This window comes from Girardinichthys multiradiatus, chromosome 12, assembly GCF_021462225.1.
Source record: "Girardinichthys multiradiatus isolate DD_20200921_A chromosome 12, DD_fGirMul_XY1, whole genome shotgun sequence".
Lineage (NCBI taxonomy): Eukaryota > Metazoa > Chordata > Actinopteri > Cyprinodontiformes > Goodeidae > Girardinichthys > Girardinichthys multiradiatus.
The window spans coordinates 52,581,669-52,601,121 of record NC_061805.1 but is presented as its reverse complement, the minus strand read 5'-3'; the positions used below and the strand labels follow the sequence as shown (position 1 = coordinate 52,601,121).

General features: G+C 43.1%; 1 protein-coding gene across 1 annotated transcript in view; it reads left to right on the top strand.

Annotated features, from left to right (window-relative positions):
- The window catches only part of grin1b (glutamate receptor, ionotropic, N-methyl D-aspartate 1b), a 100,465-nt gene that overhangs the window by 66,470 nt on the left and 14,542 nt on the right, over nt 1–19,453 (top strand). The window contains exons 14-21 of the mRNA XM_047381723.1: nt 1,149–1,313; nt 2,772–2,890; nt 4,221–4,333; nt 4,410–4,558; nt 4,636–4,793; nt 4,887–5,048; nt 5,142–5,251; nt 5,335–5,480. Of these exons, the coding sequence (XP_047237679.1) occupies nt 1,149–1,313; nt 2,772–2,890; nt 4,221–4,333; nt 4,410–4,558; nt 4,636–4,793; nt 4,887–5,048; nt 5,142–5,251; nt 5,335–5,480 (1,122 nt within the window). The remainder of the gene's footprint in view (nt 1–1,148; nt 1,314–2,771; nt 2,891–4,220; nt 4,334–4,409; nt 4,559–4,635; nt 4,794–4,886; nt 5,049–5,141; nt 5,252–5,334; nt 5,481–19,453) is intronic.

Genomic DNA, 19,453 nt, shown 5'->3' with positions numbered 1-19,453 from the left:
GTTTTTCTGTTCTAGATAACCACATACAATACACACATGCCTAGTCACAAGTCGCTGCATCTGTATCGGTATCCTTATCATTGCCCATGTACCTGCTGCTACTTCAACCGTCTTTTACACTTGCATTGTGATTGGTTGTCTAAACGTTTGCTGATTATTGTCTAAGTTGGTTCCAAGACTAACTTAACTTCATTTCCAGATTCTTCAAGATAATCCTTGGTTCTCAAACATAGACATTGCATGGTAATGTTGCATCACTCTTTTGGTCATAATTATCAATCATCTTTAATCAACTTGTTTATATTGTACATAGTCCATTAGTCTTCATTATTCTTTAATTCTGCTTGGTAGTTTAGTTGGATTATTTTAGCAAAGTAAAGAGTTTGTTGATTGAAATATGTTTGACTTTGAGTTGACTTATTTTTGTTAATAAATTCTTGTATTTGAATAAATTGTGTGAATTTATTCCATATATATGCAGAGTTTATGCTGTTCAATAATGTCAGAGCTCGTCTCACACCTTTCTATTCTGTCCTAATACCATCGCCTTAATGGGCTGGTATTCACAGGACAACCCTTAACAGACCGGAATATTATTTAATAAAATATTAAAATATTAATATTAAATATTAAATTATATTCTCAGATTCATAATCCCAACATGTGGACCTGGAAGGATGGGTTACTGACAGATAAAAGTCTTAATTTCATGTTGTTGACAAAGTTGTAATTTTAGACAACTTTTGGCACCTTAAGCTCTAATTTATGATGGCTGTAGTGAAAATAGAAGATGTTCAAATTATGACACTTCTGGCTCTCCATACGGGAAGGAAGGCTGTTAAAATAAATATGAGAGAAAACTGGAGGGAATGATGGGAATATGGTAAAGGAAGGAGAACCAATAGCTGGATTTGGTTCTAAATGAACCATCTTCGATCTAAATCTACACTCAGGTAAATCTTCACCTTCCTGATGTATGATGAACATACCTGGTTCAGGAGTTGTCTGAGAGACATGTTGTTTCCTGCTCCTCTACTGGGTTTATTGCTGCTCGGACCAGTTATCGACTGCTAATAACAACATATTTCCGACTGGACTTGTTGGGAGTGATGGAGCCAGCTGACCCAGCTCTGACCTCCCTCCTGCAGGTGAACAACAGCAACAAGAAGGAGTGGAACGGGATGATGGGGGAGCTGCTGGGAGGCCTGGCCGACATGATCGTGGCTCCACTCACCATCAACAACGAACGCGCTCAGTACATTGAGTTCTCCAAACCCTTCAAGTACCAGGGCCTCACCATCCTCGTCAAGAAGGTGAGCAAGCTACCTTTATCCGTGTTTAACCAACACCATTATATCTGACTAGTTCTGATCCATGTTCAGATTTAAGCCTGTCTGCAGACCTCAGCCTGCAGTGGTACTGTGCTCCAGATATCTGCTCAAGTAACTCTGTGTCAGCTGATGGATCTGGGGTGGAGAAAACCTTTCAGAGAAACCGTCATGTTTCCTGTGAAGATGCTGATCTTTACATGTTTTTATGAGTTTGAACGTCTTTGTAGGACAAATGTTTCATGTGTCCATCTCAATCCAGCACTCAGCCAGAATTGGTGTTGGGATCCGTTCAGATTCCAACAAGCTGCTGTCAGACATTTTCTTCACAGCTTCTCTGTGAGCAGATGCTCTGAGTCTCAGTGGGTGGACGGGTGTCAGGATGCTGAAACTCAACTGGTTCAGTTCATGAAAACCATCTCTGATCCAGAGACGGCAGCAGGTCCAATCAGACCCAACAACAATCAGGTCTGAAATCTGCATTGTTGCATCGTTTTCTATGATCCATCACTGGTCCTGTATCAGATTCCCAGTCCAGTTTGCACAGAAGCATTCCAGATCCAGTGATTCCTGAATATATGCAGCCTCCGCAACTTCTGATTGGCTCCTTACTGAGTTTATAGGAGCCTGATTGTGGTCCATTCCTCCTTCAGGAAAATCTGTGGAGAAACGTCAGGTTCAGCGCTGTTGTTCCCAGATCTGGAACAGGACCAGGTCAGACATCAGGCTGTGGTCTGCCTGGATCTTTTAACTCCAATCATCTCCAGGCATCTGTTTGTAGAAAACATCTGGAACATTTAGATTCCCTTCCACGGCTTTGGTAAAATATTTACTGCAGATAGTTCTGGATCAGATGGTGCTGGGTCCAGATTCGTGTTTTGACTTTACTTGTGTAGAAGGTATAAAGATGGAACAAGTAGAACCAGTCAAACATTTTCTGTGGTCCTGTTGCTGATCTATAGTTCAGAGGTGGATCTGAAAAAAAAACTGGAGCTTTTTTGTCCTGTTTCCATTAATAAATCTAGTATTGATCCAATCTGAGAGCTGAGCAGCAGTTTTCTGTCTCTGATCCGATCTTCACTGAGTTACAGCTCAGATTCACGGAGCTTCACCCTGTGAACGTGTTGAGTTAACGTTCACACGTTCCTGCAGACAGATGCTGATTGATTTAGTGTTCAGGAGATATCGATCAGTTTGATCTCCGCCAGCGCTCAGTATTCCCATCATGCATTCCTGGTGGACGTCTGGCTGCTCCCACAGTAAATTATCACATCAAACCACTGCAGCAGTGATGGATGATAACTGAGCACACACACACACACACACACACACACACAGTTTAACTGAAGCAGCTGCCGGTCAGGACCAGAACCAGGGTGTTTCAGATGGATCTGTGTGTATGAATTTGTTTTTCTCTCGCTGTGTGTGTGTGTGTTTGTGTAGGAAATCCCTCGCAGCACTCTGGACTCGTTCATGCAGCCGTTCCAGAGCACACTGTGGCTGTTAGTCGGTCTGTCGGTCCATGTGGTGGCAGTGATGCTTTACCTATTAGACCGGTTCAGGTAAACAGAACACTATGGACAGACTGGGTGACACTGGGAAAAACAGCAGTACCAAAACAATCCTCATTCAGTCATTTCCATACATCTGCAAACAGAATATTTAATCAGTCTCATCATGAGGGGGATCCAGAGTACTGACCCAATGATCGGTTCTGGATGTCAAGAACTACTGGACTATTAGAGTGTAGTTTAGTAATTTTGGTCTCCTTGAGGTTTGGCTGATTGAGTGTTTGGTTTATTTTCTGTGTCGCCTGGTTTACTCGTTCCTTCAGGGTCTTAGTTCATGTTCTCCTACAGCTGTTCCTCATCTGTTTACTGTCACATTCATACTCCTTCAACCATACTCCCTGGTATAAATACTCCATGGTTCAGTTACTTCACTGTCATGCTTTATTGTCCTCAACCTGCTGTTCCTGTCCCCTGGCCTTGGTTATTAAAATCAGTTCCTGCCACCGTGCTCCTGCTATCCGTGTCCAAGGAAACCAAGCCAACTGCAATCAGCAATCCCTCCTCCAGAACAAGTAGGTAACAACAGTGGTAAGAAGAACCATTTTTACCTCCTGCAGACACAGACCCAGAACCTGGCTCAGAGCCGCTGGGACTGACTGGGGGTTTGAGAAGACAGATCTATAAAACCTTTCATCCTAAAGTTAAATTGATAACCATCATAAATTTGCAAATTATTATTTTTGTAAAATATGTTTGCCACACAAACACTTTTAGTCTTGAGAGGAATTTTTCCTCTCCACTGTCGCTACATGCATGCTCAGTATGAGGGATTGCTGCAAAGTCAACACCAGTGACTGTCCACTGTCTCTACATGCTCATCCAGGAGGAGTGAATGCTGCAAGTCACTGACTGGATGCAATCTGCTGGGTTTCCTTAGATAGAAAAACTTTTTATCCAATTTGAATAAATAACTGAATCTGACTGAACTGTTCAATGATTACGATTAATTGGAATGTATGAACCTGACTTGGAATCGGGATAATTGGATTGAATTGACTTTATAAAGTGCCTTGAGATGATGTGTGTTGTTAATTGTGCTATATAAATAAACTGAATTCAACTGAATTAACATATTTGTGATTTTCCACAAATTTGACACAAGTTGGTAAGATTATGGAAACTGAACTAAATATGTTGAAAAATGCCCAGGGGGTATGTAAAGAAATACATTTCCACCATATGACGCCAGATAATACAAGAAATTCTGAAACTGAAACTGTCTCCATACATCCACCGGTGTCATAAAAAGATGAGTCCTATCATGTTTGAAAATCTGAAACAGCCCAGTATGATCTGAAACCATGACCCTGTGTGTCTGCAGCCCGTTCGGAAGGTTTAAAGTGAACAGTGAAGAGGAAGAAGAAGATGCCCTCACCCTGTCCTCCGCTATGTGGTTCTCGTGGGGAGTTCTGCTGAACTCTGGGATCGGAGAAGGTGAAGAGTGTTTATATTTTGGGTTCAGCACCACAGCCAGAGGTGCCTCATGCTGTCCTCATTACTTCCTCTGAAGGAGCTCCGCGGAGCTTCTCCGCCAGGATCCTGGGGATGGTGTGGGCGGGATTTGCTATGATCATTGTAGCATCGTACACTGCCAACCTGGCAGCCTTCCTGGTGCTGGACCGGCCTGAGGAGCGCATCACTGGCATCAACGACCCCAGGGTGAGAGCAGGCGCTCAGTCTGAGGCTCCGCTTTACGTGATGATGTCACATAGTAACACCAGTTCTGCTGCTTCCAGCTGCGTAACCCATCAGATAAATTCATCTACGCCACAGTGAAGCAGAGCTCAGTGGACATCTACTTCAGACGGCAGGTGGAGCTGAGCACCATGTACCGGCACATGGAGAAGCACAACTACGAGAGCGCCGCCGAAGCCATCCAGGCCGTCCGAGACAAGTAAGCGGCTGCAATTCACAGCTATGATGTTCCCATAGCTCTACGCTTCTGTTCTACTGTCCACATTGGATGTTTGTGCTCCTCACCTTGCAGCAAGCTCCATGCCTTCATCTGGGACAGCGCTGTGTTGGAGTTTGAGGCGTCGCAGAAGTGCGATCTGGTGACGACAGGAGAGCTGTTCTTCCGCTCTGGGTTCGGGATCGGAATGAGGAAAGACAGTCCGTGGAAGCAGAATGTCTCTCTGGCGATTCTCAGGTAACAAACATGTAACAAACATCACAATGCTAAGCAACCCCAGATGTTCTGGTTTAGCTCCACCTACTGATGCCCCGCCCACTCTCTCCACAGTTCTCATGAGAACGGCTTCATGGAGGATCTAGACAAGACATGGGTTCGATACCAGGAGTGTGACTCCAGAAGCAATGCTCCTGCCACCCTCACCTTCGAGAACATGGCAGGTAAGAAACAAGCTCCGCCTTCATCATTGTCATCATCATCACTAAGGTGTAAAGTAAGCTGCATCACCATCCGTCCTCCTCAGGTGTGTTCATGCTGGTTGCTGGCGGCATCGTCGCAGGGATCTTCCTCATCTTCATCGAGATCGCCTACAAACGGCACAAAGACGCCCGCAGGAAACAGATGCAGCTGGCGTTTGCAGCTGTGAACGTGTGGAGGAAGAACCTGCAGGTACGTCGATCTTACCTTGCGACACAGCGGTGTTCAGGGATTGCTCGCCTGTCTGCTGCTGCTGCTGCAGCTGATGATGATGATCAAAATAATTATGATTATGTGTTTTATACTGTCTCAGCAGTTTGTGGATTTTTTCCTACTTATGAATGTCATTATGAGTGGTTGCAGTTATTTCCAGGAAGCGTGTTTGTCACATGACCTGTATGTTGTGTTGCTCGTGTTGTCATGGACTACACTGTGATTACCTGTAATGATCAGGTGTGAGTTGCTCAGTGAGGTTTGTGTGAGTGAAGATGTTCGGTTTCAGCAGGAAACAACAAGCAGATGATCGTCTGATCCGTCTGGAATGTGTCTCCTTCTTCTTTACCCCATCACCTCCTAACAGCTCAGTCAAAGCTTAGCATCATGTTTCATCCAGGCTCAGCCTGATCTTGTTGTCTCACAGTCTGTAGTAACTCTCTATTTCCTCAACCCATTTACACCAGAACTGTATCAAGAAATCATCCCGGAGGGATGGACCGGATCTGTTGGGATTTTATATTACATGAAAGCAGCAGGAATTTTCTGAGCTGGAGGCGATTGAAGTCAGCATCACCGAAACTCTTCTGATGGGTTTGATCTGTAATTATTTTAGGAAAAACTTCAGTTTACTGTGAATCAAACAAAAATAAGGAAAATATTCCCTCTGAGGGAAATCAGTGAAAGTCTGTTCCACTTGTACTCTGAAGTCAGATTAACAAGACAAGTGGAATAACAAGTAGAGCGCCTCCTGCAGGTCTGACTCAACTTCCCTGATCTCAAAACCCAACATGGCTGCTACACACATTAAACAGGATAATAATTGCTGCAGTAATAAACAAAAGATTAGTACTGATAATAGTCAGTCTCTGGATACATGAGAAACATGGAGTCCAGCCTTGAGACCCCGCCCACTGCCAAGAAACACTTAACTGAGAATATAAGGTCAGAGTTTTCTTTCCCATCTATAGGTGCTTCAGACTGCCAGGTGGACCAGACTGTATGATGTTCAAGGATTCATCAAACTCAGAACAGAGCTGGAGCACAGAGCTGGTCTACTTTCAGCTTTTATTGTGAAAATCTAACCCAAATGAAGACTTTGACATCTGGGTCTTCATCAGTCAACGTGAACACAGCATTAAGATGAGGCATGGTTGAACCGCATTAGAGGCTGGTACAAAGTCTTCATGTTCACACCCTCAGCTTTGCTCAAGTCAAACAAATCAAACGCTGTGCCACTAAAAAGAGCAGTACAGGGTACAGAGCATGAGAAAAGCAACATCTGCAGAGCATATCCATGTTGATCCATAGTGTCTGCTGTAAAAACGTCTGCTGGACGAGCAGTTTTGGACAGATTCTGAAGCTTCTTCATTCAGGCAGACGGACGTTGTCCCAAAAGAAAGCTCAGACAGATGGAGCATTCCTACTGGCAGACGTTCAGCCTTATAGAGGCTAAATATGATTGTGATGATGAACAAGCAGTGATGGATGCCAACCAGAGGCTGAAACAAGTATGGGTCATTTCTGCCCCTCATACATGCTGTAATCTATTATTATTAATAATCCGATGTTCTCTCATCCAGTCATTTCAGCACACCTTGCATGATGTTTCATGTGGAGTCATGGTGGAGTTAACTGGTTCCACTGGACCCATCATCAGTCTGTCTGCTTGCTAAGTTCTCAGCAGACATGGTGGTTCATGCAGGTTCTTGCAGGACAAACAGTTAGACACAAAATCTGTCCTTCCAGTACAGCCTGGTTCTGTATGTGACCCACTTCTGTTCTATTAAAACACACACACACACTATCCAATCATCCAGAGTTCTAGTCAGGTCCATTCATTCCTATTAATCGTAACAATTGAACAGTTCAGTCAGATTCAGTTATTTATTCAAATTGGATAAAAAGTTTTTCTATCTAAGGAAACCCAGCAGATTGCATCCAGTCAGTGACTTGCAGCATTCACTCCTCCTGGATGAGCATGTAGAGACAGTGGACAGTCACTGGTGTTGACTTTGCAGCAATCCCTCATACTGAGCATGCATGTAGCGACAGTGGAGAGGAAAAACTCCCTTTTAACAGGAAGAAACCTCCAGCAGAACCAGAACCAGACTCAGTGTGAACGGCCATCTACCACGACCGACTGGGAGTTTGGGAGAACAGAGCAGAGACACAAAGAGAACAAAGAAGCACTGATCCAGGGGTACTTTCTATGGGAAGTAAAAGTAAATGTTAATGGATGTAGCTCCTTTAGTCGTTTCATCTAGAAAGAAAGAAGAGATAAACTCTGAGCCAGTTTTCAAGGTTAGAGTCTGAAAGAGAGAACATAGAGTTAGTTACAGTAGAAGCTCAGTCAGTAGCCATGTCTAGGAGAGAGAAAGGGTTAAACACTGAAAGACAGGGCCATGTGGATCATCTGTAGAAGGTGAGCATTAAGTTGTTGCCAGCAGAAGCTCAGACGATTCCCCTCTCCAGAAAGGTGTTACAGGTAGACACAGAGTCAGGCCAGGTGTAGCTTCTAGGAAGAGAAAAGAGAGAACAAAGTTAAAAACTGAAATAACAGCAAATAATGCAAAATTGGAGAGTAGTATGAGAATGTAGCGAAGAGGGTGAAAGTGGTCATTATGTCCTCCAGCAGCCTAAGCCTATAGCAGCATAACTACAGAGATAACTCAGGATAAACTAAGCCACTCTAACTATAAACTTTATCAAAAAGGAAAGTTTTAAGCCTAGCCTTAAAAGTAGACAGGGTGTCTGCCTCACGGACTAAAACTGGGAGCTGGTTCCACAGGAGAGGAGCCTGATAACTAAAGGATCTGCCTCCCATTCTACTTCTAGAGACTCTAGGAACCACCAGTAAACCTGCAGTCTGAGAACAAAGTGCTCTGTTAGGAACATATGGACCAATCAGATCTCTGATGTATGATGGAGCTAGATCATTAAGAGCTTTATATGTGAGGAGGAGAATTTTAAATTCTATTCTGGATTTAACAAGGAGCCAATGAAGGGAAGCTAAAATAGGAGAAATATGATCTCTCTTTTTAATTTTCATCAGAACTCTTGCTGCAGCATTTTGAATCAGCTGAAGGCTTTTAACTGCATTTTGTGGACATCCTGATAGTAAAGAATTACAATAGTCCAGCCTTGAAGTAACAAATGCATGGACTAGTTTTTCAGTGTCACTCCTGGACAGGATATTTCTAATTTTGGCAATGTTCTGGAGGTGAAAGAAGGAAATCATAGAAACCTGTTTAATATGGGATTTAAATGACATGTCCTAGTCAAAGTTAACACCAAGGTTTTTTACTTTATTATCAGAGGTCAATTTAATGCCATCCAGGTTAAGTGATTGTTAGGTATTATTCAAGTCAACTCAGAGGCAAGAATGATACAGTTCAGATTACTTGCAAGGGTAGCTCACTTTGCAGTGCAAACTACAAAATTTTGACACCCTATCTCTTTATTTATATGCACAGTTCAACAGACAGTTCAGAAAGGGTGTATGTGTGTGTGTGTGTGTGGCTGAAAGGAGGCTGGTTCTCATGGGAAATAGATAATGGTGATCCCACACACAGGAGGGCTGCATACCAGAGCATGATACAAAGCGGAGTGCAGGTGCCTTGCAGCACAAAGTTTTTACATGAGTGATAACAAGTTTTTGCACCCATCCAACAGTCCCTCCTTTTATCACAAGTAAAAACATTTAATATAAAAACGAGTAAGAAAAATACTTTGTATGAGCGAAAACCCACGGACGGTAAACAGATTATATTTTGTGGGAAATACTCATACAGTCCCGCCGCCCTCGGCGACCATTAAAAGTTAAATGTTGATTAATACTTGAAATCATAAAAATAAAAGAATAATACTTAATGAAAACAGTGAAACATAATAAAGGAATTTAAAAATCTACCCTGTTTATGTCATCATTGTACTTTTTCTCATTTCACTTAAGCAACAACTTCTTCCGATTTTCTGCTGTAAGGTCATTTTATGAAATACAATGTATGAGTACACTCAGGCTTTTGATGTGATTTATTTACAACATGTCATCATAATCGTCCCCTTCATTTTCGTGCATTTCTACCTAGTTCAGTGTTGCATATGCCACCATGAACAATACCAGAAATTCTGTAGGAATGGATGTGCGTCATGTTCTTCCGTCAGTGGTCTGAGATGGGTCCCGTCTGATGTCCATCTCTTCTGGTTCGGTATCACCTCCTGTGGATCCTGCTTTAGATAGAGAAAGAGTCCTGCTACCAGAATTAAGCTCAGGCTTATCAGTCCTGTCCACATGTTACAGAGAGCCATTTTATAATTGGGCGCAGATCAGCTGTTTTCTTCACCGGTTTGAGACGCTGGGCCATCTTTGAACCCGGACTTCCTCTGCTACCCCGTCGGTTGGTTTGGCTCCTGTAACGGCAAAACTGGCTTACAGTGGCTTTTATGGATCCAGGAAGGCCTCTCTGCTATTTTCAGAACTGTGGGCGTTGTCAGGAGTATTTGAAACAGCCCTTTCCACCGAGGAGTGCTCCAATCCTTCCGGTGGAGTGTCTTAATCAGGACCAGGTCTCCAGGCCTCATTCTGTGGGATAGGAGCAGAGATTATCGGCAGACCACTGGACATTTGTTCTTCTTTTGTCTGCAACATTTTATTCATCCACTCAGCTAATGAAGTTTCCTGTTGTGCTTTCTCTATTTCATTCATGTCAGAAGGCAGAGAAAACGGTCTGCCATGTACTATTTCTTTGAGAATACAAATTCACATCAGCAACTTGGTGTCACGTGATCTCAGACTCAGAATATAGTGGGTGGAGTTATACAATGATGTACAGTAGGTGGCAAATGGAGTAAGACCAGTTTGATTTGGAGTTATTCTCATCCATAATTTAACCAGGGATAGGCATTCGGGTCATGGCCTCCCTGTTTCTTCCATTGTTTTCCTTAATCTTTAACTGAAACCCTAATGCATTAGAACTTAGTTCTATTAATTTATTTACAAAATGAGTTCCATTATCTGACCTTATAATCTGTGGGATACCATATGTGGGGAAGAAATGTGTCACTAGGTTCATCTATTACAACTAGGCAATATTTCTTCCCCCGTGTTTGCAACAAATTATGCATGATCTGCAAAAATGATTTGCATAGTCAGAAATATTTATAGTGTAGCATTAATGCTTTACCAGATGTGACATATTCCCCCCTTGACACGTGGGTCTTCCCAATGTGTCACTGTAGCCGCTGTGTTGTATAAATATTTTGGGAGGATTGGTTTATCTTCTATCTGATAGATGTCATCTTTTTTTCTGTGCTCCTCTCTTTAGCCAGGCCTTTATTTCTGTCTTGGTTGCTGACTGTTGGGCGTCTTTCAGCACGTCTGTGTCTATAAATAGCAGGTCAGACATTTTTAGTGTTAGGGGTTCTGTTGCAGCTTTCTTTGCAGTTATGTCTGCAAAAGGTTTCCCTTTTGTTTCCGTGCTAGAATCTGTTTGGTGAGCCTTACATTTACAGAGTGCTATTTTACCAGGTAGCTGTATTGCCGATAATAATCTTTTCAAAAGATTAAAATGTGTTAACTCTGTTCCTGATGATGTTTTAAAACCTCTATTTTGCCAAATCTTAGCATGGTGATGTACTGATCCGAAAACGTATTGGCTGTCTGTGTATATAGTAAGTATTTGTCCCTCATGTAATTCACATGCTCTTACTACAGCATATAATTCTGCTGTTTGGGCTGAGCATGTATTGGGTAGAGATTTAGCTTCTATTATCCTATCGATGGTTGTTACTGCATAACCAACTCTATTCTTTCCATATTCATCTTTAGATGATGAGCCATCTACAAACACAACACATGAATCTGGTATAAGGGTTTGAGAAATGTCTTGTCTGGGTTTTGTGTCTTCTTCAACTTTTGCTTTATAAGAGTGTGGTTTTCCATCTTCTGCAGTAGGTATTAGAGTACTTGGATTTAAAGGGCACATCTTTTTAGAGTTATGTTTGGCTGTGATAATAATAGCGATGTCAGTGTGATATGCCTTGCTAAATTGGATCAGCCTGGTAGCCAGTCTTCATTGATTGCACATTGCACCAGTAAGAGCAGAGTGTGAAGGTTCAATTAGCAGGGTAAGAGCACAGTTTTGCTCAAAATATTGAAATGCACACAACATTATGGATGACATACCAGAGTTCAAAAGAGGACAAATTGTTGGTGAACGTCTTGCTGGCGCATCTGTGACCAAGACAGCAAGTCTTTGTGATGTATCAAGAGCCACGGTATCCACGGTAATGTCAGCAAACCACCAAGAAGGACAAACCACATCCAACAGGATTAACTGTGGACGCAAGAGGAAGCTGTCTGAAAGGGATGTTCTGGTGCTAACCCGGATTGTATCCAAAAAACATAAAACCACGGAGGACCAAATCACGGCAGAATTAAATGTGCACCTCAACTCTCCTGTTTGCACCAGAACTGTCCGTCAGGAGCTCCACAGGGTCAATATACACAGCCGGGCTGCTATAGCCAAACCTTTGGTCACTCATGCCAATGCCAAACGTCGGTTTCAATGGTGCAAGGAGCGCAAATCTTGGGCTGTGGACAATGTGAAACATGTATTGGTCTCTGATGAGTCCACCTTTACTGTTTTCCCCACATCCAGGAGAGTTATGGTGTGGAGAAGCCCCAAAGAAGCGTACCACCCAGACTGTTGCATGCCCAGAGTGAAGCATGGGGGTGGATCAGTGATGGTTTGGGCTGCCATATCATGGCATTCCCTTGGCCCAATACTTGTGCTAGATGGGCGCGTCACTGCCAAGGACTACCGAACCATTCTTGAGGACCATGTGCATCCAATGGTTCAAACATTGTATCCTGAAGGCGGTGCCGTGTATCAGGATGACAATGCTCCAATACACACAGCAAGACTGCTGAAAGATTGGTTTGATGAACATGAAAGTGAAGTTGAACATCTCCCATGGCCTGCACAGTCACCAGATCTAAATATTATTGAGCCACTTTGGGGTGTTTTGGAGGAGCGAGTCAGGAAACGTTTTCCTCCACCAGTATCACGTAGTGACCTGGCCACTATCCTGCAAGAAGAATGGCTTAAAATCCCTCTGACCACTGTGCAGGACTTGTATATGTCATTCCCAAGATGAATTGATGCTGTATTGGCTGCAAAAGGAGGTCCTACACCATACTAATAAATTATTGTGGTCTAAAACCAGGTGTTTCACTTTCATTGTCCAACCTCTGTACGTTCCTCCAGCAAAGTACAATAGATCTCCTGGCTTGTAGCAGTCCATAATCCATCAGTTTAGTCTTCTTCATTGATTATTTAAATTCTATTGGATAGATTCCAAGAACACAAAGTTTGACATTTAAGGGGATGTTAATCTTAAACAGTATAGACAAATCTCTGATAACAATCTTCCAAAATTCCTGTATTTTTGAACATTTCCATAGACGATGGAGTAGAGTTCCTTTTTCAAGCAAACATTTTGTACAGGTATCTGGTGTTACTGGACATGTAATGAAGCCTAACAGGTGTAATATATGTTCTCATCAGCCATTTATATTGCAGAAGTTTAAATTGCGTTTTTATTGTTTGTTTTTGTGCTTTTAAACAAGTGTGATTCCAGTCCTCCTCATTTATATCTTCACGAATATCTTTTCTCCATGCATCCAACTTATCAATTGCTGAGTTTACAGATGTGTACATTAATAAATTATGATACACAGATAGGATGCCCCTCCCTTTTAAGTCCTTTACACACACTTCTTCTATTTTAGTTAAGGGTTGGATGTCGCTTATCTGTTTAATTTTGGTTGCTTCATAGTTTTTTGGTTGTAGATATTTTAAAAAATGCTTTGGGGGTATTAAATACTTGTTACATAGTTGATCGAAAGTGTGCATTCTGTCATCTGCATATAAATCTTAGATTTTCTGAATACCTTGTGTTTTCCTTATTTTAAATCCTCCATCCTTTTTGCCATGGGGAAATTTATCGTACTCGTACTCGTCGTCTTCCGCTTTATCCGGGATCGGGTCGCGGGGGCAGCAGACTCAGCAGAGACGCCCAGACGTCCCTCTCCCCAGACACCACCTCCAGTTCCTCCAGGGGGAGCCCAAGGCGTTCCCAGGCCAGCTGAGAGACATAGTCCCTCCAGCGTGTCCTGGGCCTCCTCCCGGTGGGAGGTGCCTGGAACACCTCCCGAGGAAGGCGTCCAGGAGGCATCCGGTATAGATGCCCGAGCCACCTCAACTGGCTCCTCTCAATGTGGAGGAGCAGCGGCTCTACTCCGAGCTACTCACCCTATCTCTAAGGGAGTGCCCGGCCACCCTACGGAGGAAGCTCATTTCAGCCGCTTGTATCCAGGATCTCGTTCTTTCGGTCATGACCCAAAGTTCATGGCCATAGGTGAGGGTAGGAACGTAGACCGACCGGTAAATTGAGAGCTTTGCTTTTCGGCTCAGCTCTCTCTTCACCACAACGAACCGGCACAGCGCCCCCATTACTGCGGCAGCCGCACCGATCCGTCTGTTGATCTCCCGCTCCATTCTTCCCTCACTCGTGAACAAGACCCCGAGATACTTGAACTCCTCCACTTGAGGCAGGAACTCCCCTCCAACCTGAAGAAGACAAGCCACCCTTTTCCGGTCGAAAACCATGGCCTCGGACTTGGAGGAGCTGATCTTCATCCGAGCCGCTTCACACTTGGCTGTGAACCGCCACAGCGCATGCTGTAGGTCTTGGCTAGAGGGGGCCAGCAGGACCACGTCATCTGCAAAAAGAAGAGACGAAATCCTCTGGTCCCCAAACCAGACCCCCTCCGGCCCTTGGCTGTGTCTAGAAATCCTGTCAATAAAAGTTATGAACAGTACCGGTGACAAAGGGCAGCCCTGCCGGAGTCCAACATGCACCAGGAACAGGTCCGACTTAGTGCCGGCAATGCGGACCAAACTCCTGCTCCGCTCGTACAGAGACCGGATGGCCCCTAGTAAAGGGCCCCCGATTCCATACTCCTGGAGCACCTCGGACTCTATGTCTCCAACATCCCTCGGCATCTGGTCAAAGTTCTCCCGGAGGTGAGAGTTGAATACATCCCTGGCCGATTGGTCCGCCAGGGAAAATGTATCATTACCCCAAATAGGTGTAAACTGTGATCATTTTGGAGCATCTCCTATATGTTTGTGTCCCTCAAGCCAAGTTATAATTGTGTTTTTCAGGAAATGGTTCTTTGTTCTTTTTTTAAGTGTCTTTACATCTGAGGAATATAGAAAGGCGTTTAAGGGAAGTAACTCCTGGTTACATTTTTTTATTTTTGTTACTATTGTAGGTTATAATTTCTCCTCTACTATAAGCTTTAAAGGCTTCCCATCTGATACTAGCTTTGGTTTCTTCTGTATTTATTTCAAAATATTTATCAATGCATGTTTCTATATGTGCAATAAATATTGGGTCTTTTAGCAAGAAAGTCTGCATCCTCCATCGTTTCACATCTTGCTCAATCTTATTTAATTTAATTTCAAGGGATACTGCCACATGATCCCTAATTACAATACTATTATACACACAGTTTTCCACTTTAGGTATCAGCTCCATTGAAATAAGGAAGTAATCAATGCGCGAATGGGACTGCTGTGAACTTGAGTAACATGAAAATTCCTCCTTATTGGGGTTTCTTGTTCTCCATATTTCATTTATATTTAAACCTTTTATATAGGTAAGGAGAACTTTCCTGGTTTGTGTATGAGTTGCGTCAATTTGAGTCGATTTATCTAGACCTGGGTCTAGAGTACAATTAAGGTCTCCTCCTATAATGTCTAATCCTTCCAGGGTTGCCAAAGTCAAATACATTTTCTTAAAAAGATGGGTTATCTTCACTGGCTCCATAAATATTCACCAAATTTATTTCTAATGTTGCTATATGTCCTTGTACAATGATATATCTCCCTTTCGGGTCACTGATTGATTTTATTGTTTGGAACAGTATTGATTTATGTATAAGAACAATAACTCCTCTGGCGTATCTAGTGAAAGAAGTGTGATAGACTTGACGTTGCCATCTTTTAGTTATGAAATGTATTTCTGACATAGTTAAATGAGTTTCCTGTAGGAAAATTATTTTAGATTTCAAATGTTTTAATCTATTAAGGACTTGGTTCAGTTTAGTTAATTTCCTTATGCCCCTGACATTCCAGCTTGTAATTCTAATATTCAAGATATTTATGTTGTTTGTCCTTTCCAGGATATCAAATTATTCAATTTGTTGGATACAAAAGTAAAGTAGGGAAAAATAGTATTGAAAATGCAGGCTCGTACAAACATTCGTACAAACATTCACACAACCACTCGTACAACACACAAAACTCGACATGAAACAGTCCCTTATTGAACATTTGCACTTCTTTAACTGAAATGCATTCCCCTTCCCTTGAACTGAACATTTGGAGGACGTTGATCCATCCCACTAAGGAGCAACTTTTCAACATGATCTCACCAACTCTCCAAACCAAAACTCCACATAGTAGACAGTATAAAATAAAGTAAATGGTTAACCCTTGTTGATATGATAGAAACTTTTTCAACCAAGATGGCGCCGACGATGACCGCCTCGGAGCTTCGCTCTCTCTTTGTTTTTGTATTTTGTGCCTTTTTATGTTTTTCGAGCCACAGTCCTGTGGTCTCATTCAGTAGAGAGGAACTTCTCAACATCAGAGAGTCCTCTCTTGGGTTTTTTTCACCATCTTTCATCGATCTGAGGTTCACTGAGCTCCTGGCAAGCGGAGCTGCGGCTCTATACAGGATCCTGCGCCGAAAACGGCGGAGGGGAAAGCGTGCTGGTAAAGCTCCGCAAAAGAGGACTACAAACACCACTGCCTTCAATCCACCTGGCAAATGTCCGCTCTCTAAACAACAAGATGGACGAGCTGCTTCTTCTCACCGGTAAAAACTCAGACCTCCGTGGATCAGCGGTTCTCTGCTTCACCGAGACATGGCTGAATGAAAACATCCCGGACCGAGCACTGCTGATGCTGGACTTCCAGCTGCTCAGAGCGGATCGCAGCGTGGAGCTATCGGGGAAGAAGAGAGGAGGCGGAATCTGCTTTTATATAAATGAAGGTTGGTGCAGAGACGTAAAAGTGCTGGAAAAAACATGTAGTCCTGATCTGGAGTCATTTTCCATAAACTGTAAACCGTTTTATTCACTGAGAGAGTTTTCCTCGTTTATAATAATCGGCTCATATTTTCCACCTCATGGCTGAACTTCTGCTGCTGAAAAACATCTTGCTGAGATGATTACAGACCTGGAGAAAAAATACACGAACTCTTTCATCATAATACTGGGAGATTTTAACAGAGCAAACCTCTCAAATGAACTCCCCAAATACAGACAGCATATTAAGTGTCCCACCAGAGATAAAAACACACTGGACCATTGTTACACAGCTTTAAAGGACTCATATCATGCTGTTACCAGGGCTGCTCTGGGTTTTTCAGATCATTATCTAATCCATCTCATCCCAACCTACAGACAGAGACTAAGAGCTTCCAAACCCAAGGTTCACACTGTTAAGAAGTGGACTGAGGAATCAAAGCAGATGCTACAGACCTGCTTTGAATGCACAGACTGGACTGTTTTTGAAACTTCAGCCACTGACTTAAACCAACTAACTGATGTGGTGACATCATACATCAGTTTCTGTGAGGACATGTGTGTGCAGACCAAGACCTTCTGCACCTTTGGGAACAACAATCCATGGTTTACTCCACACCTCAGGAATCTGCACAGAGAAAAGGAATTAGCTCACAGCAGTGGAGATTGGGCGCGGTACAGGCAGGCCAGGAACAGACTAACAAAGGAGATCAAGCAGCTAAGAGAAGCTACAGTGAGAAGCTGAAGAACATCCTTTCTACTGGTGACACTTCAGCTGTATGGACTGGTCTGAGAAACCTGACTGCCTATAGGAGCCCCTCCACCCATCCTGAACAGAGTCGTCTCCTGGCCATCCATCTGAATGGTTTCTACTGCAGACATGACAAGAAGCCATTCACACCTCAAACCATCTCCTCTACATCCCATTCAGGAACAAGTTCTTCCCACAAAGCTACCAACCTCCTACCTTCAGATCCTCTACCTGCACTAAAGATCTCTGAGGAAGATGTAAACAGGCTCTTTCAGCGCATGAAAACAAAGAAAGCTGGAGGACCTGATAACATCTCCCCATCATGTCTGAAAGCCTGTGCAAATCAACTCGCTCCGATCTTCACAAGGATCTTCAACAAGTCACTGGAGAAATGTGAGGTCCCCACCTGAATGCCAAACACACATAGATTTTCTTCTCTCCAGTGCAGCCACAGCGTTCGCCATTCTTGTCGGTCTTCCATATATACTGTCCAGAATGGCTCCAAAATCCAACCGTAGCAGCTTCAGCTCCTCTAGCACTTCGGCTATTGTAGCCATGTTAGCTTCAGTACTGCACGCTGGAGTCGATGTTGTAGTCCTGGCACTTATCTTGTGTCTTCTCGAAAAAATTTCACACTTTTTCACTGATGAGGCTTTAGACATATCTGAGCCTTATATTGCGAGTTCTTGCTTCCAACTTTTACAAGGGTTTTAAAGAAAGGTTAGAGCCATGTCTCCGGAGCTATTCACTATGCTGCCATCTTGAAGCTCGGTCACCCCCCTTCATATATTTCTACTATCTTAAGTGGCTACGGCAAAACAGAATTTTTATTCGATTACTCGATTAATCGTCAGAATAATCGATAGAATACTCTATTCTAAAATAATCGTTTACAACAGCCCTACTATAAACTTTAAAAGATGAGTTTATTTTTCTGCTTTTACTCTGATGTTTGTCATCCTTATATTTGAAGTCTTGTCTGATGAATGTGAAAAATCAACAAGGGCAGCTCCTCCCTCAAAGTTTACATCTGCTTTAGAACATAAACGATTCTCATAATGTCGGTTTTTGTAGTTAAATGTTTGTCGGCCTCTTCGACCCGACCCCGATATGCCGTCATATTCTCGCTGTAACTGAGAAGAAACAATAGCGGCTAGTTTTTGCTGCTCATTTCTTTTAAATAATTAATGGGACCCTCTTCAGCACACAGAAGGAAGAGGTGAATACAAATGAAACTGAACCAGGGCTGCACAATGTTAGCCAGCTGGTCATAATGTTATGGCTGATCAGGAAGTCTCTAATGCACTCAAACAGAATAAACACACACACACGGAGGGAGGGTTTGTGTTGGGACATCAGCAGGAACAGACTGAGGGCTGCAGGCGCACAGAAAACCTGCTGCTGTGCTGAACAGATGGATCAAACACACAAACACACACACAGTAGACCACAACACAATGCTCTCCGTCAACGTTGAGCATCTGAAGTTCTGGTTCCCCACGGTTCTGCTAAACTGACACATTCCCACAAACTGCTTCTATATTGAGGAATGAAAAAGCCAAATATGCAAAGTTTATATTTCTAATTTAGGAGCGAGATTTGCGCTCAAAACATCTACATTCTTTCAAATATATTCTGTTCTCCCTCCCATCTTTGTTTCTGCAGTCAGACTTAATGTTTTTTGCTCCGATATTTTCTCCTCCTTGCCTTCTTTGTATCTGCTGTCTGTCATGTTAAATCAATGCGAAGGTAACGGTCGCAGCTCATATTGCCAGAATCCTTCTCTTTAGGTTTTGACCTGCTAGAAAACTGTTAAACTGACATGTGAGGTCACACACTTGTCATGACTCCCTGACTGTTGTAACACGGAGCAGAAAGCTGAAGCTGCTTTCCCTTCATCCAGTGGGCCAGTGGCACCTGTAGCCTTTTATCGCTGCAACATAAACGCTCCCAGTAGAAGAAAACAAACGCACCTCTCATTCTATTGGCTGGAGCAGTTACTAGGCAATGAAACACTTTGGGTAGACAGACCTGAGG